The sequence below is a fragment of the Neofelis nebulosa genome, chromosome 7, assembly GCF_028018385.1.
Source record: "Neofelis nebulosa isolate mNeoNeb1 chromosome 7, mNeoNeb1.pri, whole genome shotgun sequence".
NCBI classification, from domain to species: Eukaryota; Metazoa; Chordata; class Mammalia; order Carnivora; family Felidae; genus Neofelis; species Neofelis nebulosa.
Window position 1 is genome coordinate 101,759,870 of NC_080788.1, and position 26,369 is coordinate 101,786,238.

Here is a 26,369-nt window from a genome sequence, read left to right on the forward strand (position 1 = left end):
ATCAAGTATTTACTTATCTAAATAATATCTGAATGTCTACCATAAAACAGGCTCTGGGATGTGCTCCAGTGATACGTAAGATAATGCTGTTGGTCCCTGTGCTTTCCACATCAACAAGGACAGTTCCTTGAATGTGTGATGCTGAGTTCTACTTCTGTATCCTGCACATGCTGTTCCTTCTACCTGGGATGCTCTTCCCCCATTTTCTTCATTTAGCTAACTTTCATCCTTATCTCCATCAGGAAGCCTTTGGTTACCTCCTCTTCTCTAATTAACTCTGTGCACATTTATCAGTGTTCATGTTATTGTATTGTAAACTGCTTAGCCTTCCTCATTTCCACGGGATCCTTGAATGTAGATACTGTGTCCTTAGGTGCTTCCAGAATCCAAAAGATAAGAACACCTATGATAAAGTAAGATTTCAGTAAAGGCATGCTGAATGTTGCTGAACAAGACATATTTCATTCAGCTTACCCCACTATCTAGCAAGTTTGGTAGACCGAGCACTTTTATTCGTGCTCCAAATTGGTCGTTAGTTTGAGCAGTACTTGCCTATTTATTTAGTTGGTTTATGCTGTGGTCTGTCAGCCATTGACATTCTATTTTCTTTTCTATTTTTTGAGAGAGAGGGACAGAGAGAGAAACTTAAGCAGGCTCCATACCCAGCACAGAGTCTGACGCACAGCTCGATCTCATGATTGTGAGATCATAACCGGAGCAGAAATCAAGAGTTGGACATTTATGTTTAACCAACTGAGCCATCCAGGTGCCCAAACATTCTATTTTCTAATAATTATTCAGAGGAAAGAGTCTGACTATTTTCCAAGAATAAAAGAACTGGGATTTTTTGGGGTGAACATTTTGTTGAAGAATTATATACATATACAAAGGTATGCTAATCATATGCATTATACCTCAATGGCTTTATACAAGTTAACAACACTCACATCAAGAAAGAAAAGATTATCAGCATTTCAGAAGCCTCCTCTTGTATCTCCTTTCCAGGTGCTACACCTCACCTCTCACTAAGGGTAAACAGAATTCTAACCTCTAGCATCACAAATGAGTTTTACTTTTTAGTAGTTTATATAACAGAATCATGTAGTATGTGCTCTGCTATTTAGTTTCTTTGGTTCAACATTATATTAGTGAGAGTCATCCATTATAGACTGGATTATGTGTATGGTTAAAGTACTTGCCAGATATTAGCAAGTGAGTATTTAGATAGCTGTGAGCTATGCTCTTAGGCTAGCTTCTTCTACTATTAAAATTATTCCAAATAGCATGGAGACATCAGCCAAAAAAAAAAAAATCCCGGGGCGCCTGGGTGGCGCAGTCGGTTAAGCGTCCGACTTCAGCCAGGTCACGATCTCGCGGTCCGTGAGTTCGAGCCCCGCGTCAGGCTCTGGGCTGATGGCTCGGAGCCTGGAGCCTGTTTCCGATTCTGTGTCTCCCTCTCTCTCTGCCCCTCCCCCGTTCATGCTCTGTCTCTCTCTGTCCCAAAAATAAAATAAAAAATGTTGAAAAAAAATTAAAAAAAAAAAAAAAATCCCTAATTATATATGGTAAAAGAAAGTAAATCATCAAATCAGTATTGGATCTCCTTAGGGACCAAGCTCTAATGTAGGGAAACAACCCTAAATGGGCCTTTAGTCATATAAATGAAGAACTCTCTTTTTTGGACTGGAGAGGATAGTCCCTGCCTCTCTGATAGGGACATACTTTTCATCCTGCCTGAGGTTCAAAATACCACATACCAGGCTGCCCTCATGCCTGGATATCTTCCTAACCCCACTTGTGCTCTGATATCCCACAATAAGCCATGATCCCTGTGGCTGCCCTCCTCACCCCAGCTGGCCCCCAATATCCCATGCTAGCCTGCTTCTCACGTGGACATCTCTTCGCTCAACTTGGGCTGTGACATCCCAAGCCTGGCTGTCCGTATTGCACCAAAGCAGGAAAAGAAAGAAGGGCTAGTGTACTGGTTCTCATTCTGGGACAATTTCCCCCCAAGGAGACATTTGGCAATGTTTGAAAACATTTTTGATAGAAACAACTGGGGGGGTGGGATGATGTTGCTGGCATCTAGGCCAAAGATGTTGCCAAACCTCCTACAATGCACAGAACAGTTCCCTTGACCTCACACCACCTTGGCCAACAACGATAAATTATCTGGCTCCAAATGTCAACAGTGCTGAGGTTGACAAACTCTGGGATAGCAGCACCTTTTAAAACCTAAAATATGGGTATCTTCTTACTGAGCAATTCCAGAAATATATTTTATAGAAGAAACTCTTGCAATAATGTCTGAAGATACAGTTAAAGATATTTACCTCAATGTTGTAACAGTAAACAAAAGAATAAAAACAAAATGACCTAAATTTCTACCACTAGAGGATCAGACATACAAATGTTGCTTAACATATAGTAGGTATTAAAAATATTCATTAAATAAATCAAAATATGAATGAATGGATAATATACCCATAGTGAAATAATGTTCAGAAGAAGTAGGTCTATATTTAATGACATGGAATAATGTCTAGAATAAGAATTAAAAAATGAAATCATAGTACTACATGTATGTATATTTTTGTATGTGCATATATGTGTATAAATAGTGTAATCCTGTTTTTTTTAAACATATACATTAGTATATATACTGCAAATAAGTGGAGAGAAATATACTAAGCTCCTACTAACAAATATCTCTGGGAGGCAGGAATATAAAGGAAATTTTTATTTCTACATTATAAATGTCTATAATTGGCATTTTTACAATATACAGTAAAACCTTGGTTTGTGAGCATAATTCATTCTGGAAACATGCTTGTAATCCAAAGCACTGTATATCAAAGTGAAATTTCCTCATAAGAAATAATGGAAACCCAGATGATTTATTCCACAACCCAAAAATATTCATATAAAAATGATTACAATATTGTAATATAGCACAAAATAATAAAGAAAATACACAATATAAAGAAAAATAAACAAATTAACCTACACTTACCTTTGAAAACCTTCATGGCTGGTGTGAGGGAGACAAGAGAGAGGACGGTTATTATGTAGGACGACTTTCACTATCACTGACGGAATCACTGCTATCTACTGGCTCAACGGAATCTTTCTTTTCATGCAACTTTAACAAGGAACCTATCCAATGACCTAGAATGAAGCAAAGCATTCCTAAGCTTACTCTTGTATGGAAAAGCAAAGGACTGCCCATAGGTGCTTTGAAGTGACAAAAAAATACACTAGTGCCAGTTGTGGGCACCTTCCAAGGTTCTGAAAAATCACTGATTTCTGCCAAACACTGTGGCTTGAGACTGAGAGCATCTGAGTATGGGAGACGATCACCCACAATCTCGAAGTGTGAGAGAGACAGTGGGGGGTGGGGGGGTGGGGGGGTGGGGGAGAGAGGGAGAGAGAAGAACCATTGGCTCAGCTGTGATCATGTGATGTTCAGCATCCCATACCGCTCGTATTCCAAGACATCACTCATTTATCAAGTTAAAATTTATTAGAAATGTTTGCTTATCTTGTGGAACACTTGCAGAACAAGTTACTCGCAATCTAAGGTTTTACTCTAAATGTTTTAGTTTTATATTCAGTGTGATGGTTAATCCTATGTATCAACTTAACTGGGCCACAGGGTACCCCAGATATTTGGTCAAACATTCTGGGTGTTTCTGTAGGAGTGTTTTTGGATGAGGTTAACATGTAAATCAACAGACTGAGTAAGGCAGATTGCCCTCCATAATGCGGGTGGGCCCCATCTGATCAGATGAAGGCCTGAATAAACAAAAGGGTTACCTTCCCTCAAATAAGAGGGAGTTCTGCCTGATGGCCTTTAAACTGGAACATTAAACTCTTCCTGGTTGATGGCCTTTGAACAAGGACACTGGCTCTGCAAACTTGCCAGCCTTTTTAATTTTGTGAGCCAATTCCTTGTAATCTCTTTGTTTTTGGAGAACCCTAATACCTTCAGGAAAAAGAAACTGCTAGATGACCACCCTATTTCTACTCTCCTCGTATTCCTTATAACAGAATACCAATTTATTCAGGGTAGCAATATACTCAGTTAAAGGACTATTTCTAGTCTACTTGTGCATCTAGGTTCAGTCATGTGACTGAATTTGGGTAACAGGATATATTGCAAATTACTGGTGGTACAGCTCTTTGACTTTTACCTCTTTTTTTTCTGCCACCTATATGTCTTGAGCTCTTGGAGATCTCTTGGATCAAGTCATTTACTATAATATTGTGATTCAGAATGTTAAACAGAAAACCACAGGCCCAAGATGGAGTCACTCATACCAGACCAAGTCACCAAACTGGCTTAATACCTAACTTAATGCAGTTCCAATCTCCCCCAGAAATGCAGTGTTGTCAGTCAGAAATTTCCTCTTCAGAAAAAATGATGGAATCTGTCTCTTGGGCCCTCTCCATCCCCCAAAGGAAGATGAGATAATCCCACCTACCAAATGAGATCCTTGCCCTTTCTTCTAGGGGAAGGGGACCAAGCCTGAAATAACTCTTTTCTTTGGCTAGTAATGTCTTGCCCCACACTCCTTCCTTATAAAAACCTTCCATTTTGTACAACTCCTGGGATGTTGCTGCCTGATTCATGAATCAGTTAATAAAACCAATTATATCTTCAAATTTACCCAGCTGACTCTTGTTTTTTGTTAACAATAATAAGAAATACATATTTGGTCTTTGTCCTTGTTTCTGGCACAGAGCTCCTAAAACCCTTGGAATTTCATGAGGAAGATAAAGGTATCTTTTCTTATGTTGATGAGGTGGCTTTTGGAATGTCCCTAGATCACCTAAAGATGGGCTGGTCACCGGAGTTGGAATTTTCAGGGCCACCCCCTCACCTCCTGGGAGAGGGGCTGGAGGTTGAATCAATCACCAAAGGCCAGTGATTTAATCAGTCATACCTATGTAAGAGAGTCTACATAAAAAGCCAAAAGGAGGGGTGTCTGGGTGGCTCAAAAGGTTGACTCTTGATTTCGGCTCAGGTCATGATCTCTCAGTTCATGGGTTCAAGTCCTGCATCAAGCTCTGCTCTGACAGACAGCCTGGAGCCTGCTTGGGAATCTCTCCTTCTCTTTCTGCTCCTCCCCCAGCTTGCACATGTGCTTTCAATCTCTTTCTCTCAAAATAAATAAACTTTAAAAAATAAACCCAAAAGGATAGGGTTTGGAGAGCTTCTGGATTGGTGAACATGTGGACTTGTGGTAAGAATGGTGCACTGAGAGCATAGAAACTCCTGCATCCCTTCCCACATAACTTGCCCTATGAATCTTTTCCATTTGGTTGTTCAAAAAGTTATACACTTTTGCAATAAATAACTATAAACAGTATACAAAAAACAAAGAACTGTAATAAACTAACTATTGGATAGTAAGTAGAACATTTCTCTCAGTTCTGTGAGTCCTCTAGCAAATTAATCAAACCCAAGCCGGGGGTCATGGAAACCTCTGATTAATAGCTAGTCAGTGAGTACAGGTAACAATCTGGGCTTGTGGCTGGCTTCTGAAGGGGAGCTGGGAGAGGAGACAGTCTTGTATGACTTAGCTCTTAACCTGTGGGTTTTGATACTATCTCTGGGAAGACAGTGTCAGAACTGAGTTTAACTATAGAACCACCACAGGTAGCATCCCTGCAGAATTGCTTGGAATCTCCGCCTTCTCCCCCCACCAGACCACCACACATGCACACACACACTTGGAGCTGGCTCCAGGAGCCTAGGACAGAAAGCTGAATAACAACAGAAGGAAGCTCTGTCCCTGATTACAGTGCAACTACCACACAGCCCTGAACTGTAGACATTCACACTTCTTTTAGGTGGAAAGCAATAAACCTTTTTGTGTTTAAGCCACTGTTATTTTGGTTTTTAAAAAAAAAATTTTTTTTTTTTAACGTTTATTTATTTTTGAGACAGAGAGAGACAGAGCATGAACGGGGGAGGGTCAGAGAGAGAGAGAGAGAGAGAGAGAGACAGAATCTGAAACAGGCTCCAGGCTCTGAGCAGTCAGCACAGAGCCCGACGCGGGGCTCGAACTCACGGACCGCGAGATTGTAACCTGAGCCCAAGTCGGACGCTTAACCAACTGAGCCACCCAGGCGCCCCTATTTTGGCTTTTTAAAAATCACACACAGCAGGGCACTTGAGTGGCTCAGTTAAGAGTCTGACTCTTGATCTCGGCCCAGGTCATGATCTCAAGGTCTGTGAGCTGGAACTACTCGTTTGGCTCTGCACTGACAGCACAGAGCCTGCTTGGGATTCTTGCTTTCTGCCCCTCTCCCACTCATGCTCATGGCACTCATTCTCTCAAAAATACATGAATAAATGTTTAAAAAAAAAAAGTAAATAACAGAATCTCATGGTGACATGGACTTGCACAGATATATATTTAGAATGTCACCTTACTTTGTAGTTATAGAATGGTGAGATCTGGACACATCTGTTAAGCAGACTATGTGGTTAGGGACCAGAGAAAAACTTTTCACATGATAATGCATGTAAAGAATATGTTATAACTAAATTAGCAAAGTATTACCTTTTCATTTATTTTATTTTTTTTTTTTTTTAAATTTTTTTTTTTTTTCAACGTTTTTTTATTTATTTTTGGGACAGAGAGAGACAGAGCATGAACGGGGGAGGGGCAGAGAGAGAGGGAGACACAGAATCGGAAACAGGCTCCAGGCTCCGAGCCATCGGCCCAGAGCCCGACGCGGGGCTCGAACTCACGGGCCGCGAGATCGTGACCTGGCTGAAGTCGGACGCTTAACCGACTGCGCCACCCAGGCGCCCCTACCTTTTCATTTATAACAACACTCACTGAAAGCCATTTTAAAGTCTTAATTTAAAGACATTAAAGTCTTAATATAATTAAGACTAATACTAGTAATTACTACCTGCCTATCAGAAAATAGGAAGTAATTATCCTAATTATAACTTTTAGGCAAAAAAAAGGCCTTTACTAGAATCATGTTCACTGCAGCATTATTTACAATAGCCAAGATATGGAAGATATGGAAGCAACCTAAGTGACCATCAAAGGATACATGACTAAGGAAGATGTGAGATCGATCTCTCCCCCCGCCCCCCCATACACAATGGAATACTATTCAGCATAAAAAAGAATGAAATCTTGCCATTTGGGTCAACATGGATGGACCTTGAGGGCATTATGCTAAGTGAAATAAGTCATACAGAGAAAGACCAATACTGCATGACCTTACTTATATAAATGTGGAATTAAAACAAAAACAAAGCAAGCTCATAGACGCAGAGAACAGACTGATGGTTGCCAGAGGTGGGGAGTGGGTGAAATGGATGAAGGGAGTCAAAAGGTACAAACTTCTAGTTATAAAATAAATAAGTTATGAGGATGTACTGTACAGCATGGTGACTGTAGTTAATAATATTATTGTACCAAACACATTGTTTTATTGTGCTTCACAGATACTGCATTTTCTTCACAGTTTGAAGATCTGCGGCAACCCTATGCCGAGCAAGTCTATCGGTGCTATTCTTCTAACTCCATTTGTTCACTTTGCGTCTCTGTGTCAAACTTTGGTAATTACTGCACTATTTCAAACTTTCTTATTATTTCTCATTATTATTATTTCTCATCATTATCCTATTTGTTATGGTGATCTGTGATCAGTGATCTTTGATGTTACCACTGTAATTGTTTTAGGACACCACGAGCTGCACCCATATAAGAAGGCAAACTTAATAGATAAATGTGTGTCTGACTGCTCCACAGATGGCCCATTACCCATCTCTCTCCCTCTCCTCAGGTCATCCTATTCCCGGAGACACAATAATATTGAAATTAGGACAATTAAGAGCCCCACAATGGCTTCTAAATGCTCAAGTGAAAGGAAGAGTTGCACATCTCCCACTTTACATCAAAAGCTAGAAATGATTAAGCTTTAGTGAGGAAGGCCTGTTGAAAGCTGAGATGGGCCAAAAGCTAGGCCTCTTGTGCCACACAGTTAGCCAAGTTGTAAATGCAAAGGAAAAGTTCTTGAAGGAAATTAAAAGAGCTACTCCAGTGAACATATGAATGGTGAGAAAGAAAAACAGCCTTATTGCTACTATGAGCAAAGTTTTAGTGGTCTGGATAGAAGATCAAACTACCCGCAACATTCCCTTAAACCAAAGCCTAATCCAGAGCAAGGTCCTTACTCTCTTCAATTCTACGAAGGATGACGGAGGTGAGGAAGCTGCAGAAAAGTCTGAAGCGAGCAGAGGTTGGTTCATGAGGTTTAGGGAAAGAAGCTGTCTCTATAACATAAAAATATAAAGTGAAGCAGCAAGTGCCGATGTAGAAGCTGCAGCAAGTTACCCAGAAGATGTAGCCAAGATAATTAGTGAAGGTGGTTATACTAAACAGATTTTCAACGTAAAGTAACAGCCTTCTACTGGAAGAAGACGTCATCTAGGACATTCTCTTGCTAGAGGCTAATACAGTTGGTGACTCTGAGTTGAAGTAAATGCTCATTTACCATTCTGAAAATCCTAGGGCCCTTAAGAATAATGCTAACCCTTCTCTTCCTGTACTCCATAAGTGGAACAACAAAGCTTGGATGACAGCACATCTGTTTATAACACGGTTCACAGGATAGTTTAAGCCCACTGTTGAGACCTACTGCTGAGAAAAAAAAAAAAAAGCTTCCTTTCAAAATATTACTGCTCGTTGAAAAGGCACCTGGTCACTCAAGAGCTCTGATGGAGATGTATAACAAAATTAACATTGTTTTCATGGCTGCTAACACAACATCCATTCTGATTAGTCTGCGGATCAAAAAAATACATAAATTTTTAAATCTTATTATTTAAGAAATATGTTTAACAAGGCTACAGCTGCTATGGTTAGTTATTCTTCTGATGGATGTGGGCAAAGTCAATAGAAAATCTGCTGGAAAGAAGTCACCATTCTAGGTGCCACTAAGAACATCGTGATTCATGGGAAAAGGTAAAAATATCAACACGAACAAGAGTTTCGAAGCAGTTGATTTCAACCCTCAAGGATGACTTTGAGGGTTCAAGACTTCAATGGAGGAAAGCACCGCACATGTGGTGGAAACAGCCAGACACGCAGAATTAGAACTGGAGCCCGGAGATGGGACTGAACTGCTGCAATCTCAGGATAAAACCTGAATGGACAAGGAGCTGCTTCTTATAGATGAGCAAAGTGGTTTCAAAATGGAATCTACTCAGGGTGAAGATGCCTGTGAAGACTGTGGAAATGACAACAAAGGATCTAGAATACAACATAAGCTTAGTTAATAGGGCAGCAGGACAGTTTGAGAGGACAGACTCCAATTTTGAAAGAAGTTCTACAGTGGTTAAGATGCCATCAGATAGCACTGCACGCTGCACAGAAACTGTCTGTGAAAGGAAGAGTGATGGACACAGAAAACTTCACTGTTGTTTTAGGTTAAGAAACCGCCACAGACACCCCAACCTTCAACAACCACCATCCTGATTAGTCAGCAGCCATCAGTATTGAGACAAGACCCCCCCCCCCATTAGCAAAAAGATCAGGATTCACTAAAGCTCAGATGATGGTGACCATTTTTTAGCCATATTTAAAATTAAGTTATGTACGGGTTTTTTTAAGACATAATGCTATTGCACACTTGATAGAATACAGTATTAGTGTAAAGACAACTTTTATATGCACTGGGAAATGAAAAAATTCATTTGACTTGCTTTACTGTGATATTTGCTTTATTGTGGTGGAGGAACTGAACTGACCTGTACTTGAAAGTTACTAACAGAGTAGGTCTTAAAAGTCCTCATCACAAGAAAAAATAATTTTTTGGTAAGTACATATGGTGATAGATGTTAATTTTAATTACACTTACTGTAGTGATCATTTTATAATGTATACAAATACTGAATCACTATGTTATACACCTGAAACTAATGTAATACGTCAATTACACCTTAATAAAAATGAGAAAGAAAAAAAGAAAAATGGGAAGGTTTTTGTTGATTAGAAAACAATTGCCAAGGTCCACTTTCCACTCTGAACACTTTCTTCATTTCAGCAAAAGCCTCAATGTGAGTGGGGGATCTCTTACGTGTGGGTGGGGGAAACCTGGTAATAAAGATATTTATGTATAAAAAGCCACACTTCCACCAGGAGGCAGAGAGAACAACTGTTAAGACTTCTAAAGGACTGTTTTCAAGAACTATTTCAACCCATATTACACTCTGCATTTTATGTATAGAAAGCAAGTCTTCACCTTTCCCTCCAGCTTAGCATGCCCCTGTAGCTTTATGCACTGGGGTCCAAGGCAGGCCTATAATTCACTGCTCTAGGAACGTACACAGCCAACCTGACTACACAGGACTTAGAGTGGAACAAAGTCATGGAGTAAGGGAAAATAAGGATGGTGGAGTATTGGTATTCAGGGGGAAGAAGAAATCAGCAAGGATTAGATATAAGAAAAATAGAAGACATAAGGAGGAGATAGGAGAGACCAGGAGGATGGAAAAGAAAGAGTGAAGATTAAGAAAAATCATTCTTAAGGTTTATTGTGAACTTAACTATTTAGGAACTCTGAATATACTTCTTATAGAATTAATGCTGTAAATAGTAGATAAGTTTCCAGAATCAGTCCCACAGAGGCCTACCTAAACCATTTGTGCCTAATATATTGATGAACTACTTCCACCAAATCATCTTTCATGATGGAGGAGGAAGGGGTTTCTCTCCCTAGTTCTGGTGTGCTCACCTTATTGGGTTCTTGCAGGGTGTACATTTTACTTTTCAGCAGCACCCCTGTGCTAACAGCAGTAGTGCCTTCCCATGGGCAGCACCCCCACCCCAAGCAGTTTCAGAGCAGAAGGTCACCTGCTAGGCACCCCCAAGTCCCCAGGCACCTCCCTGTGGAAGGCCTCTCCCAGCTGTCCAGCGGGTAGATTTCCAGCCGTCCTACTGGGGTGGCACCTCAGTGACCACGGTCTCATTCTCCAACAAGGTCAGAATCTCAGGCCTGAGAGGAAATGGCCTCTTCCTGGGGTGCTCTAGCTCAGTCATAGGGGTGCTGGCTGCTGTGTGCATCTTCGAATTCTGTATTCTTCACAGAGTTCTCTTTGCCCTGTTCATTCCTCCAATAATTATGTTACAATTTCTCTGGTGAAATTACTGTGTCTTTTTGCTCCTTATTGGACTCTTAACTGATATAACGAGATTTTCACAGAAAAAAACCCAACCCCAAATAGTCAATAAATACATAGCATGAAATATACTCAGATTCATTAGTAAGCAGAGAAAGATGGAATCTGAAACAGTGCCATTCCTAGGTATATACTCTAGAGAAATTCTGGCACATCTGCACAGGAGATGTATATAAAACTGTTTATTACAGCACTGTTCATAATAGTGAAAAATTGCAAACAACGGCTTGCCCAAAGAGGAAAACAAACTGTGGTATATTCATACAATATAACACTACTATTCGAGGTAAAAATGAACAGCTGGAGTTACATGATTCCGCATGGATAAATCTCAAAAACCTAACCTGAACCAGAAAGCAAATTGCAGAAGGAAACAAACAGAAATGGCATTTACATAAAGCCAAAACAAGCACATACACCCACACACACACAAACACACACACACACAAAAGCCTATGGATATAATAATCTAAAAAGTGTATGGAAATGAATAACAGATTAAGGAGGGTGGTTACTTCTGGACTGAAGAAAGGGGAATAGAACGGGTCACAGAAGAGATATTGATTATAATCTGCAATGTTTAATTTGTTAAGCTAAATGACAGGGAGTACTGATTGCTGGTTATGTTACCTAGCTCTTTTCATATACTTGAGATATTAAAAATAAAACCAATAATTAATAATAAATTGGGGGCACTTGGCTGGCTCAGTTGGTAGAGTATGTGACTTTTAGTCTCAGGGTTGTAAATTCAAGCCCTGTGGTAGGTATAGAGATTACTTAAAAATAAAGTCTTAAAAAAAAAAAAAAAAGGTGGTGGAGGTGGTTGTGAAAAAAGTAATAATAAACTGACAGTTCTCAGAGGGTGGGTGATAAAATAAAAATGTATTATGTATGCAAAGGAAGTTTTATTGGTAAATAGAATGAAAGGTAGTATATTAGGATCTTGATATCAAAATATTACCTTCCATTTGAATACCTGAATACTTGTTCATTCACTGCGCAAGAAACTATAATCTGGAAGAATAATGTAGGACAAAAATAATTACACAATCGTTACCCTAATCATCATTTAGCTTGGCCACAATGTTATAATTGCAAAACTGGGTTCAGAGTTAGCAATCACACAAAATTCCATCTTATGAAAGAAATACTTACACCTCAAAACATAGCCAGGGCCACATCTGAAAGTAACAATTACACTAGGAATACTAAATTATGTTTAGGCAAGAGCTACTGTCAATAATATCTACTACTCACCAAGTTTAAAACAATTTCTTAGAGGTGAGAAACTCAGGGCAATTTAATATACCCTAAATACTGCTTGCTTTCTTTTGATTCAGGGAACATGGCCCTTTGGGTTTTAGAACCTTATATATTTCTTAGTTCTTCTATAAAGTTTAATAAGCAATTTACTGTTCTTGTATTGGTTTGTTGGGGCTGCCATAACAAAATACCACATTCTGGGTGGTTTAAACCAGAGAAATTTATTTTCTCACAATTCTGGAGGCTAGAAGTTCAAGACCAAGGTGTTTGCATCTTTCGTTTCTCCTGAGGCTTCTCTCACTACAAACCCACATGGTCTTTTCTTTGTGCACATGCATCCCTCCTGACTTGTTCCGTGTCCAAATTTCCTCTTCTGATGACACCAGTCAAACTAGGTTAGTGCCTACCTCTAATAGCTTTATTTTAACTTAATCATCTCATTAAAGGCCCTATCTCCACACACAGTCACATTCTGAGGTAGTGATTAGGGCTTTACCAAATGTTTGTGGGGAGGACAAAATTCAGCCCACAGCAGTTCTCAAAAATTTTTATGACATGATCCTTTCAGGTTTTCCCATTGCATTTTCATACTTTTCTCAAATTTTAATTCAAAGGCAGCAGATTTTAGGTGCTGTTTGCAATCTCATTTCAAATGGAGGAAAAGCTTTAAATCATTGGCTCTTTTGTCTTTAGCCTTCCACGTTTAATATTTGGGTAGGTCTAAGCAATGCAGAATTTTACATGCTTAGGAAAAAAGTTCTCTAGGTCCTTGGCTAGTTAAAAAAATGTTTGATATAATATGCGTGGATATGAGAAAAAAACCTGTGCCAAAAATGGAGTATATAACATGAAAACAGACTTTTGAATTGTTAACGTTAATTTTAGCTTAGTGGAGATAATCAGTTCAATACCATGGCCATATTCCATCAGATTATTAAATCAAAAGAATATGAATTAACAAATTTGACCTTTCAGAATCAGCAAAGTATCACTCTCTTTCTATACTGTACATGTTTTTCACAGTTTTAACATTGGTTCTCTCAAACTTGGCCAACTATCAGAATCACTTTAGGAATTAAGTTAAAAAACGGATTTTCCAGATTTCTTTCTACATACTTAATAGATCATAACCTTCTGGAGATAGGATCCAGAAATATGTATTTTTTAAAACTTTATTTATTTTGAGAGAGAGAGAGAGAGAGAGAGAGAGAGAGAGAGAGAGAGAATGAGAATGAGAATCCAAAGCAGGCTCCTGGATGTCAGCATGGAGCCCAGCATGGGGCTTGATCCCACAAACCATGAGATCATGACCTGAGCCGAAACTAAGAGTTGGATGCTTAACCAATTGAACCACCCAGGCACCCCAGAAACATATATTTTTTAAAAGTTCTCCAGGTTGTTATTGTAAAGCAAAATACTCAGAAGTGAACACTAGTTCGCAACCAGCTTAAATTAGTAATCACCAAAAATATTTTGAGCACATTCTCATACATACTTACTTCTAAATTATGCATATGTATTACTGTTCTACATATATTACATACATTAGAAAACATTCAAAAGTAGAAAACTTGAAGGGATGAAATAGAAAGTAAATACAAATTCAAACATTTTCATTTAACATCCCCAATAGAGTGTTTGCATGTACATTTTAGAGACCTTGGCTTAAATTGAGATCTTTGCATCTTTAATTGCAATACTGTTTTCTTCTGATCTCCAGACCTATATATCCAACTGCCCATTGGATGCTTTCTATCTGGGTGTGCAATAGGCACCTTAAATGCAATATATAGACATAAACTATTCACCCTCCTTCTGCCACCCCAAGGTGAACTTGGGTAGGAAATCTTTTCTTCCTCCATAATCCACCCAAGTTAAAAACATTAGGGTTAAGTTGGATTACCCTCCCTCTTACTCATATGGCATTGACAGTGTATATTCTACTTCCTTATTCTTCCTTAACATCTTCTACTTCCTTAACATCTTCCTCCAACCCTCTAATAACCATTCATAAAGTGTTGCCTTAGACCCTGCTTCTCTCTTGAATATTACAATAACTCCTTTACTACTCTTCCTGATTATGACATCACATTTCCAGATTTCCATTTATCTTCTATACTGCTGCCAAAGTCATAACCTCAAAATGCAAATCTGATCAAGGTATTGCCCCATTTTATGCCTTCCAGTGTTGTATTCTCACATGATAAATCTAAATTTCCAGTATGAAAAAAGACTGATCTAGTCTTTGGCTACCTATATCCAGTTTCTTTCTTCTACCCTTTTCTCCCTTATTCCCAATGCTCTTGCCCAAGAGAACCTCGAGTCCTCTGAATGTATGAGTCCTTCTTCAAGAATCCAGGCCAATAACCATTCCCTCTGCCAATAATACCCTTTAAGATCCAAGTCAAGTATCCACTTCTCTGGAAAGCTTTTTGCAAACTTGAGGTAGAGATGATCCCTCTTTTCTGTTACCTAACAGACACTAGATGAATATTTATAGAATGAAAATAATAAAATGTGATCTGCTGAGTTAAAAAAAGTATTGAAAGAAAATAATTCACATTATAAGAGAGAAGCACAAAGTTTAGGAAGATGGCAAACAAATGTCAGTTGGTCAAAACAGTTTCTCTTTAGGTGGTTTCAGTGGCTATAAATGAGATGTGATCATTTCAGAATGTAAGCTCTAAATTGGGTCAAAAGTCAAAAGAAAAGCTAAAATCTTTTGTAAAAAAGAGGAACAAGGGAGAAAAGAAAGATTCATGTAGTCAAAATTCAGAATGCTAACAAGCATAAAAACAAAAATGTGAACATATGCAAAAAGAACCTGAAGAAAACATTTAAAAAATTCCTAAGCCTAAAGTCACAAGAAACTTGAGGAATATATTTAAAAATCATCAAATAGAAGGAATAAGGAGCAGTAAAAATGGGCAAGTGATTTTTACATAGGTTACAAAATAATCTAAGATATTAAGTATTACTGGCATATAATCTTCACATCTGCTCAGATGGTACAATCTGTGAGGTCACAGTTGGTATATAGGAGAAAGGGAACTGGTTAAGACTCAGAAGGCTTGGCCTAATTCTAGTTCCATTTTTAACTTCTCTCTGTATCCATCGGTAACACGAGGATATTCTATCTCATTGCAAGGTTATAATAGGGATTAATAAAACAATGTATGTGAAAGTACTCTGTAAATTATAAAATACCATTCCTAATTATGGTGTTACTCTAATTCACCTAACACCTTTTTAAGTTTCTAAAACCACATGCAGTGGTTAAATCTGGCTAGATCAAGACTAGCTTTCTAGAATCCTCAAGCCATTTGGCTTAACTAAGCTCCCTTTTCCCCTGCCATCTCTTCCAAAATGAAAACCTCACACTATGACAACTGGTGAAATCCAAAAACTAAATATAAGCTTAAAACCTACAGATGAGATCACTGCAGACATACTGTGACTGGCAGGTTAATCCAGTGCTCTGATTTATTTCCCACTGATACCAGTGAAGGGGGTGGGGGGGGGGGGTTCCTTTGATGTGAAAACAGATCCTCAAGAGTCTGTTTTTACATGGAGCTGTAAGAAATAGAAAAAAAAAAAAAAAGATGGAAACTAGGAAGCATGAGAAATTAAATGTAGCAGTTGGTTTGGTAGGCTGAATGTAATATGCCAGCAGAAAGAGGCAGTCTAACAAGTCTAACAATCACTTCTACCCTATAGCCCAAAAAAAACAGCTGCAGAAGACATCTTGATTCTCATTAAGTATGGCAAACAGCCGCTTGACTCATGTTAGCTCACTAAAGGTGTTATAAGTGTCCATTCCAAAACTCCTGGGCAGAAAGACACATACAATATGAGAGTAATAGGTTGTGCCTAACAAAAAGAGACATAAAAAAGACCACCAAGAATGTAAAGAGTAAATCAGTTTGCTAAATTGGAAGAACAGACTTCTATTTCTAGTCATGATGGAGTAATGCACACTGGGTTTGCTGCCCCACCTTAAACAACTAGAAAATCAGATAAAATACATGGAACAATGGGGCGCCTGGGTGGCTCAGTCGGTTAAGTGTCTGGACTTCTGGTTTCAATTCAGGTCATCATCTCACAGTTTGTGAGTTAGAGCCTGTAATCAGCCTCCGTGCTGACAGCGTAGAGCTTACTTTGGGATTCTGTCTCCCTCTCTCTCTGCCCCCTCCCCTGCTTGCTTTCTACCTCTCTCAAGAATAGTTTAAAAAAAAAAAAAAAAGAAATCTTTAATAAAAAATGTGTATGAACGACGATTTTCAGATATTGCACAACAGGCAGAAGACCGTGATCATGGGAGAACTCGTGCAGCTGCCCAAGCTCAGTGGCTGGAGCTTCTGTTCTGCAACACTGGGAGAGATAACCCAAACAGAGCCTGGCAGTCTTGCTCAGATGCCAAATGGCTCAGAGTGCAAAGAGGCCAAGGTAGATAGAATCTGTGGAGTAAAATATTGGTAAATAGAGGGCTATACAGAAAGACAGTGCTGAAGATCTCTAGAGGAGTTTCTTTGAGACTTTGGTCAACAACTTATCCATGCACACATGGGAGAAAATGATCTGAGGCCAAGGAAAAAGACCACTGGAAAGGAGTAAGTGTACCAATCTTTAGAGCTCATATAATGCTGGGAAAAGTTCAAGTTCCAGTGATCAAGAGTAAAAAAGACCTGATTCCCTAGGGCCTGAGTAATGTCCTCAGAAAGGTATTGCCTTAGTAGTCAGGATAAATGGTCCCAAAACTAAAGGCAGCTCTGACCACCTTAATAAAGGTCAAAAGAAAGCCTTGATAGGATCAAACAAATTTGAACTTAACTGTGTACTAGAGAAAAGCCCAACAATATTAAAGAAATCCTACAAAATCCAGCACACACCAGGAAATTCACAGTATCTGGTATCCAAAAAAAAAAAAAAAAAAGAACAAGTGTTAAAGCAGCACAAAAATCTAACCCATAACCGAAGAAAAAGTCAGCCAATGGCAACAGATCCAGAAACAACACAGATGGTAAAATTAGCAGACTAACGATATTAAAACCATTACACTCTATAGATTCAAGAAGGTGGAGGAAAACATGAACGTGATGAAGGGCATGGAAGATATAAAAAAATACTTAAACTGAATTTCTGTAGATGAAAAATAACAACATCAGAAATAATATACCAAATGAGAGCAACTGTGGCTTACAAATTGCAGAAGACCAGTGAACTTCTTGAAGTTTATAACAAAGCAAAAGACCATTCAAAAACATAACAATAGAAACCATCCAAAATTAAATACAGAGTAAAAAGAAATTGCTAAAACAGAAAATGCACAAAGCTATAAGACAGTATCAGGCAGGCTAACATACATGTAGTAGGAATCCCAGAAAAGGGGTAGGGTAAACAGAAAAAAAAATTTTTTCAGGGAAATAATAGCCAAATATTTCCCAAATTTGATGAAAACTATAAACCCACAGTTCCTAGAACCTCAAAAAATCCTCTGCAGAAGAAATATGAAGAAAGCCACACCAAGGCACATAATCAAATTGGGGATGGAAAAGCTGCCAGAAAAAAAGATGACAATGAGAAGAAAAAGTAACAGGATTTTCTCATCAGAAAATATACAGATGAGGGGTACCTGGGTGGTTCAGTCAGTTAAGCATCTGATTTCGGCTCAGGCCATGATCTCACAGTTTGTGAATTGAAGCCCTACAGGGGCTCTGCGCTGACAGCTGGAGCCTGCTTGGGATTCTTCCTTTCTCTCTGCTCCTCCTCCCCCCAACCCCCGCTTACGCTTGCTCTGTCTCTCAAAATAAACTGACAAAAAGAGAAAATATACAAATGAAAGACAATGAAGTGACACGTTTAAGTTCTGAAGGGGGAAAAATGTTAACCTAGGATTTTATATCCAGCAAAAATATCTGTCAAAAATGAGGAAGAAATAAAGACTTTTAAAGAGAAAAGCCAAGAAAATTTCTCATCAGCAAATATGCACTAAGAGAAAAGGTAAAGGAAGGTCTTCAAGCAGAATTTCCATAAAGGAATGAAGAACAATAGAAATGACAAATATCTGGTAAATATAAGACTTTTTTTTTTCATTTAAATAAATCTCTTAAAAATTGACCTCTTAAAGCAAAAACGATTTTGGGGTTTATAACATATGTAGGAGTAAAATGTGTAACAATAGCCAAAATGGTTGTGAGGGTAAATGGAAGTACACTAATAAGGTTCTTTCACTCTACATGAAGTGACAAAATAATTTCTGAAGTCAGACTGTGACAAGTTAAAGATGCACTCTGAAAATCCTAGAGTAACCACTACAAAAATAAAAACACAAGAGTATAACTGAATCTCAGTCTTTGCTTAGAATGTAGAAAGCTAGAAGAGCATTGGTCTTGCCCTTCAAACAAAAGACATACATTTAATTTCTAAAACTGTAATTTTTATCAAATTTTTCAGAGACCCGAGGTCACAGGGCAACTAACTAATACAATATCTAAGACAGGAAGAAACTAGTTATGAGTACTTGCTTGTTAGGGGTAGATACCAGATGTCATAAAAGTAAATAAAAAGATTTCAACTAAAATTGTTTTTAACAAATTGCTAATGGTAAAGTGGGCTACAGTGAGAGCATAGGATCCCTGGGGCCTCAGACACAGAGTAACTGTATCCCCTTGCACATTCTTCTTCAAAAACTTTACAAAAAGCTCCTAAGAATGACTGGGACAAGGATGAGAAACCTGAAAAAGGTGCATGGTGCAGGCCTGGAGGAGGGAATGGCAGCAGCTATGGGAAAAATATGAAGCTTTGCCCGGGTCTTTCCTATCTCACCTATGGAACAAATGACGTAAGTGATTGTTAGAAGGGCAGAAAACACTGTTGCTTTTAGGGCACCGATGAAGACCCACAGCAGCTGGAAAAAGGCACTAGAAAAAAACCCTTGGTGTAGGGGCAGGGCACTGTCCTGGGTCTTGACCATGAGGTTTCCTATAGGTGGGGTAGAGGCAGAATCACTGAGAAGGACCCATTCTCAAGATTCAGATACTGTGCCTAAGAATGAGGCTGAATCAGAACAAAGAATGCCCCTTCTCCACTCTCCTACCATCATCACCAATATAGCAAGCATTTAATCTACTGCTGGGGGAGGAAAACAGCATGGAGAAAAACTCTGTGGCAAACCAGCCTTCACCCTAAATAGAAGGTAATGCCAGGGGACTTTGAAGCCTGTGGTGCATTGATGATAACAGCTACAGTGACAAAACCCAACCAGCTTAACTCTCAACCAGATTGATCAATCTCTCATACTAAAGGCCAAGCAAAAGATAAGGTGTAACTATTTCTAGGCTAATTACACTACTGTCCTATACAAGATGTCCAGCTTTCAATAAAAAGTTGAGACATACAAAAAAGCAAGAAAGAAAACATACCATCAATAGATAAAACAGAATTAGATCAGAGATGTCCCAGATGTTGGAATGATTAGAGAATTTAAAATAACTGTGATCAATATGCTAAAGGCTCTGGTGGAAAAGGTGGGCAACATGTATAATCAGATGGATATCAGCACAGAGATGGAAACTACAAGAAAGAATAAAAAATTGGTAGAAATTAAAAACACAGGAAGAGAGATAAAGAATACTTTTGATGGGTTCATCAGTAGACTCAACACAGCTGAGGAAAGAATCAGTGAACTTGAAGTCAACAGAAGTTATCCAAACTGAAACAAACACACACAAAAGTGGTAGACAAAAAACAGAATAGAGCATCCAAGAGCTGTGGGACAATACCAAATGATCTAATACATGTGTAATTATAATCCAAAAATATCACAGAACACCAACCAGGAAAAATATGAAAAAGGTATCCCTAAAAGAGAATCATAACAAATAAAGCAAAAGAAGGCAGGAAAAGGAAAAAAGGAACAAAGAATAATGGTACAAATAGAAAAACACTAGCAAGATGGTCAATTTAAACTCAAACGTAGCATTAATCATATTAAATAAAAATGGCCTAAAACACCAAATAAAAGTCAGCATTTGTGGGGTGCCTGGTCAGTTAAGCGTCCGACTTCGGCTCAGGTCACGATCTCGCGGTCTGTGAGTTCGAGCCCCGCATCGGCCTCTGTGCCGGCAGCTCAGAGCCTGGAGCCTGTTTCAGATTCTGTGTCTCCCTCTCTCTGTGACCCTCCCCTGTTCATGCTCTGTCTCTCTCTGTCTCAAAAATAAATAAACGTTAAAAAAAAATTAAAAAAAAAAAAAAGGTCAGCATTTGTCAGAACAGAGTTTAAAAAACAATATCTAAGACGTCTAAAACACATGCACATTTAAAAGTAAAAGAATAAGGGGGCACCTGGGTGGCTCAATCGGTTAAACGTCTGACTTCGGTACAGGTCATGATCTCACAGCTCATGAGTTCGAGCCCCGCATCAGGCTCTGTGCTGACAGCTCAGAGCCTGGAGCCTGCTTCAGATTCTGTGCCTTCGTCGCTCTCTGCCCTTCCCTGATTTGCGCTCTCTCTCTCCCTCTCAAAAATAAATAAACATTAAACAAAAAAAGTAAACAAACAAAAACAAAAGTAAAAGAATAAGGCATATTATACAAATACTAAATCAAAAGAAAGTTGAGTGTCTAAATTAGTTTCAAAGTGGACACCAATATAAGAAATAAATAAGAGATAAAGGGGGACATTTCAAAATGATCAAGGCTTTATTTCATCAAAAGGATACAACAATCCTCAATGTGTATGCATCTAATAATAGAGCTTCAAAATATAAGAAACCAAAATCAACAGAACTAAAAGAATAAATCCACAATTATAGTTGAGGACTTCTTCCTCCTCAATAATTGACAGAATGAGTTTACAGAAAATCAATAGAAATATGGAAGTTTTAAACTGGAAAGGCAGAGCAGAAATAGGTAAAAGAAAAACAAAGATGAAATAAAGATACCAATTTGTGGGTCAAGGGCTGGTTCCTTGTGAACCACCTAAAATACAACCTGGGAGTGGCTGAACTGGTTATTCTCAGATTGAAAATGAAGACAACCTAAGATGAGGCATTTGAGAGCCATTTAGACTGGAGGAATTAATGAATTGACAAAGTTATCAATGTGAGGTCTATAAACCCCCTGCAATCAGAATTACTTGAGGTACATATTAAACAGAAAGATTCACAGATCTCTTGACTCTAATCTCCAAGGATGAGATCTAAAAATCTACATTTTTAAAAAAATTATTTTTTTGAGAGAGAGAACGTGAGCAGGTGAGGAGCAGAGAGAGACAGGGACAGAGTATCTGAAGCAGACTCTGAGCTGTCAGCACAGAGCCCAACGTGAGGCTCAAACTCACAAACTGAGAGACCCTGACCTGAGCTGAATTCAGACGCTCAACTGACTGAGCCACCTAGGCGCCCCTAAAAATCTACATTTTTAATAATCTTCCCAGTGACTGTTAGGCTCGATGAAAGTACTGCAAAGTACTGGTCTAAGATTGGATGCCATTCCACAGGCAAGGGAACCCAGTAAAGGTGACTGAAAGGCTGAAGTGTATTTCACTGTCCTCACCACACTGAAAGGTCTTAGTTTTATTCAACGCCAGAGCCTACAAGAGGACTTAAGGTCCCTGTAATGTGGTACTTCATTGTGATTCCCAGAACTCTGGAGGGAGAATGGTGGTGGTGGGTAAGATTAAGGAGGTTTAAAATGAACACAGAGATCTATCTATAGAAAAGGGGGAGGGGCGCCTGGGTGGCGCAGTCGGTTGAGCGTCCGACTGCAGCCAGGTCACGATCTCGCGGTCCGTGAGTTCGAGCCCCGCGTCGGGCTCTGGGCTGATGGCTCGGAGCCTGGAGCCTGTTTCCGATTCTGTGTCTCCCTCTCTCTCTGCCCCTCCCCCGTTCATGCTCTGTCTCTCTCTGTCCCAAAAAAAAAAAAAAAAAAAAAAAAAGTTGAAAAAAAAAAAAAAGAAAAGGGGGAGGGAGGGGGAAGGGGGAGGGAGGGGGAGGGGGGAGGGGGAAGGGAGAGGGAGGGAGGGGGGAGGGGGAAAGGGGAGGGAGGGAGGGGGAGGGGGAAAGGGGAGGGAGGGAGGGGGGAGGGGGAAGGGGGAGGGAGGGGGAGGGGAGGGAGGGGGGAGGAGGGAGGGGGGAGGGAGGGGGGAGGGGGGGAGGGAGGGGGGAGGGGGGAGGGAGGGGGGAGGGGGGAGGGAGGGGGGAGGGAGAAGAGGGGAGGGGAAGGGGGAGGGAGGGGGGAGGGAGGGGGAAGGGGGAGGGAGGGGGAAGGGGGAAGGACTATGTGTGTACATATGTGTTAAGGGTGTATATGGTCATCACATTTAAGGCTGAAATAATTTTGGTTGAGCCATATATTCCCACTCTTCTTTTTCCCAAATAAAATAGGTCAACCACACACTTTTTAATTTCCAGAAGCTAGGTTTCTTGTTTAATAGCCAATATATCAAAATGGGTTAAATATAATAGCTAACACTTATTGAACCAGGTACTATGCTAAGTACTCTACATATGTGAATTTTAACAGAATCTTTATAACAACCCCACGAAGCAGGGATTATTATCCCATTTACACAGGAGAAACTGGGCCATGGAGAGATTATAACTTGCCTCAAGTCATATGGCTATGATAAATCAAGGATTCAAACTGAGGGAAACTGGCAACAAAGATCTGTTTTCTGAGCCTACTCAGCTTTTATTGCCAGTGCTGGTGAGAGATGGCTCCTTCAAACCCCTGGACTAAAGGTAGATTCATATTTGAAGCTAGATCTTACTCTTGGTGCCAGAACTTAGCTGCCATTCCTACCACTACTGGTTCAACTGCAGGTCAATTAAGAGGAATCGATTGCTTCAAAATTTTCATATTGAAGTCTCCACTGTAAAAGGAATTATGGGCCACTTCTTTCTTGCCAGCATGGCAGAAGACCAAGAACACTACTGGCTCTGCCTCAACTGAAAACTGAGCAGTCTTTTAGAAAGCCGTCAACTTCTCTATTGTATTAAAAATCCTGGTAGCTGGTGGAGATGTTCTAAATGAGCTTTGGGGGTGAAGTCAGTACCTCCCACAGCTGGTGACAGGAGCCGCATACCAAAAAAAGTAGATGCTCAAAAACTTAGAATACTTTCATGTGAAGGAATTCCTCCTTTCCCACAGTCAGTAGATTTGTAAGAGAACCGTGCACACCTCTGATGCACAAACCAGGAAAGCTCAAGACAGCAGCACGGCTCTTTCTGGGGCCTGAAAGACTCGGCAAAAATCCGTCAGGGTTTCTCATAGGAGCAAGCGACAGTTCACAAGGGGTTGTTCTAGGACTGTGCCTAATTGCGAGTCGATTACCAAGAGTCAAGGCCAAAGAAAAGGTTATGTCAGGAAAGAGACTACAAATTGAAATAGGAGAGCTGAAAGCCAAGAATGTCAAGTGGGTTGTAAATTTGAAAGGACAGAAGAGGCAGGAAAATGGAGAAGTAATAACACTAACTGTTATATAGAACTTACTATCTATCATGAGATGTTTCAAGATCTTTGAATATTTTAACACGTTTACTACAATAATCCTAGGAGGTAGGTCCTATTATCCACATTTTACAGAAGGAACTGGGGCACAGAGAATTTAAGTTGCCCACAGACAGACAGTTTATGGCAGAGCTGGGATTCTGACCCAGACAGGTGACTCCAGTGGTCATTTACATTTATAAACAAGATACAATGCTGCCTCTCTAGAAAAACTAGTAAGAATTGAAATGGAAGTGGCAGAGATAAAACTGATGACCTGAGGTAGGGTAAAAGCTATTTTGAAAACAAAGGTTGTAAACCAGATCCACCCTTAATGTGTGACCTACCCTACATTTTGATGGGTTCTAGGTCTGTCCATGAAAGACAGAATCCTGTCGGGCAATCAGAATTCCAAACAATTCAATCCAGTATTCCAGGATTAGGAACATTTGTTATATGTGAAGTACAGTAACACCTTTCTCACCCACCAAAAAAAGTGTAATGCGTGATGTAGTTTATATAAAATGACAGGCAAAATAGCAAACAGGTTAAAAATAAAAATATACTATATCCAAAAAAGATATTCTAAAATATAAGGTCCCAATTTTTTCTAGTGAAAGACAAAGAACACAACCATGGTAGTAGTGCTAACCTCATATAAAAAGAGTAAGCGTGGTTAGCAATACAATGAAAATGTCAAGCAAAGGCAAGCATCTGTTCATAAACCTTACAGACATACACACCTGCCTTATTTAGTGCTAACCATATCCTAAAGGTTCATTTCAGCAGGACAGCCAGCATGGTAGAGTGAGTGCCATTAAAAGTGCTTCAACAGCCGTATTGTGCTTTCTTCAGTTTGAGCGGTCCTCAACAATCTCTTCCTAGTAGACTCTCTTTTCTTTCTGATTTTTTTAATTTATTTTTTCAATTTACATCCCAGTTAGTTAGCATATAGCACAACAATGATTTCAGGAGTAGATTTCTTAATGCCCCTTATCCATTTAGCCCTTCCCCCCTCCCACAACCCCTTCAGTAACCCTCTGTTTGTTCTCCATATTTAAGAAGGACTCTCTCTTTTCAATGACTGTCTTTTGATTCACAGCAAGACTGTTTTTTCTTTTTTTTTTTGAGAGGGAGAGAGAGGGTGCACACATGAGGGTGCATGCGGGGGAGGGGCAGAAGGACAGGGAGACTGTCTTCCATGTGTGGAGATCTTGCCACTGTGAGATCATGACCTGAACTGAAATCAAGAGTAGGGGCTGTTTAGATGACTGAGCCACCCAGGAGCCCCAAGACTTTGTTCTCTAAAGCATAAAAAACTTGGGGGTACTTAATGTTAAAACATACCAGAGCCTTAGTGAAGATCTAGATGGATGAAATAGGAGGACAGGAGATACCCTATCTAGAAGCCTATCTAGAAGCAATTCTATAGAATGAGAAGAAAATAATGGATTCAGTCAATAAAATACTAACTGAAAGTTGATCATTTGTAATAAAGAGTAATATGAAGGCTTAGAAGTAATTCCAATTCTGCTCCCTGTGCATCACCTAAAGTTACTGAGCAGCACCTTCCATAGCATATGATATAGAAGATGTATGTTTGGCACAGTTAATCTAGTTCTTTGTCCCATATCATGTGTCTCAAGTGCTATCCTACATCAGTTTTCACAATGATGGTTCACTGAGAAGTGGCCAAAAAGTGAATTAGTAATATTAGAGAGAGATTCCCATTCATATAGTTAAAATTATACTTTAGCAAATAAACTCTTAACTCTCGACTATTTGGAAAAGATCTCCATTCAGATGGAATTTATATTTGTCTAAGATTTCCAGATACCTGAAGTCCTGGGGTACAGAAGTACCAATAACAACGTAATTTCCAAAGGCTGGCCTGGCCTCAAGTCATTTGACAGATTTTATTTAAACATACAATGATTATAAAGATTATCTAGATATAGCTTAATGTAATAAGACATTAGAATAAATATTAATAAATATATAGTTTATTCTTGTATGGCAACATAAAATTAGAAAGCAGTACATAAAATAGAATTATTTTTATATGATCATATCAAGATTTCCACCATTTTTCTTTAGTTCTCTGGCATTGGCAATCTTGATAATAAACCGTGGGTAGTGGTTTTCACAATCTTGAATTTCACTTGTCCCCTAATGTTTTCACCATCTTGGGGACTCCTGTCCCCTAATCTGGGAGTACCAAAAAGTATCTACATTTTGCCTTTCATTCCATTAATCCACTCATTTGTCAGTGATTCAACATCTTTTGTGAGTATAATTTCCCTTTACCAAAGTGGACACAAAAGAGTAGAATTGTAAATTATATAAACTGGCTCTAAAAAAATGATGTTTTTTCTTGTTCCACTTTTAATTTAGCTTTT

At 39.2% G+C, this 26,369-nt stretch overlaps 1 protein-coding gene and 1 long non-coding RNA gene across 11 annotated transcripts in view; both read right to left on the minus strand.

Moving 5' to 3' along the window:
* DDHD1 (DDHD domain containing 1) overlaps positions 1 to 26,369 on the minus strand; it is a 113,587-nt gene that overhangs the window by 80,960 nt on the left and 6,258 nt on the right. For 5 of the 10 annotated variants that reach the window (XM_058739086.1, XM_058739082.1, XM_058739085.1 and 2 more), the window contains exon 2: positions 3,014 to 3,031. The exons of the other annotated variants lie outside the window; for them this stretch is intronic. In XM_058739086.1, coding sequence (XP_058595069.1) covers positions 3,014 to 3,031 — 18 coding nt within the window. The remainder of the gene's footprint in view (positions 1 to 3,013; positions 3,032 to 26,369) is intronic. 10 annotated transcript variants of the gene reach the window in all.
* Positions 4,697 to 6,872, minus strand: LOC131517235 (uncharacterized). The gene is made up of 2 exons (XR_009264468.1): positions 6,831 to 6,872; positions 4,697 to 6,572 (listed from the first exon to the last, which is right to left on the minus strand). It is a non-coding gene; the product is annotated as an uncharacterized LOC131517235 (long non-coding RNA).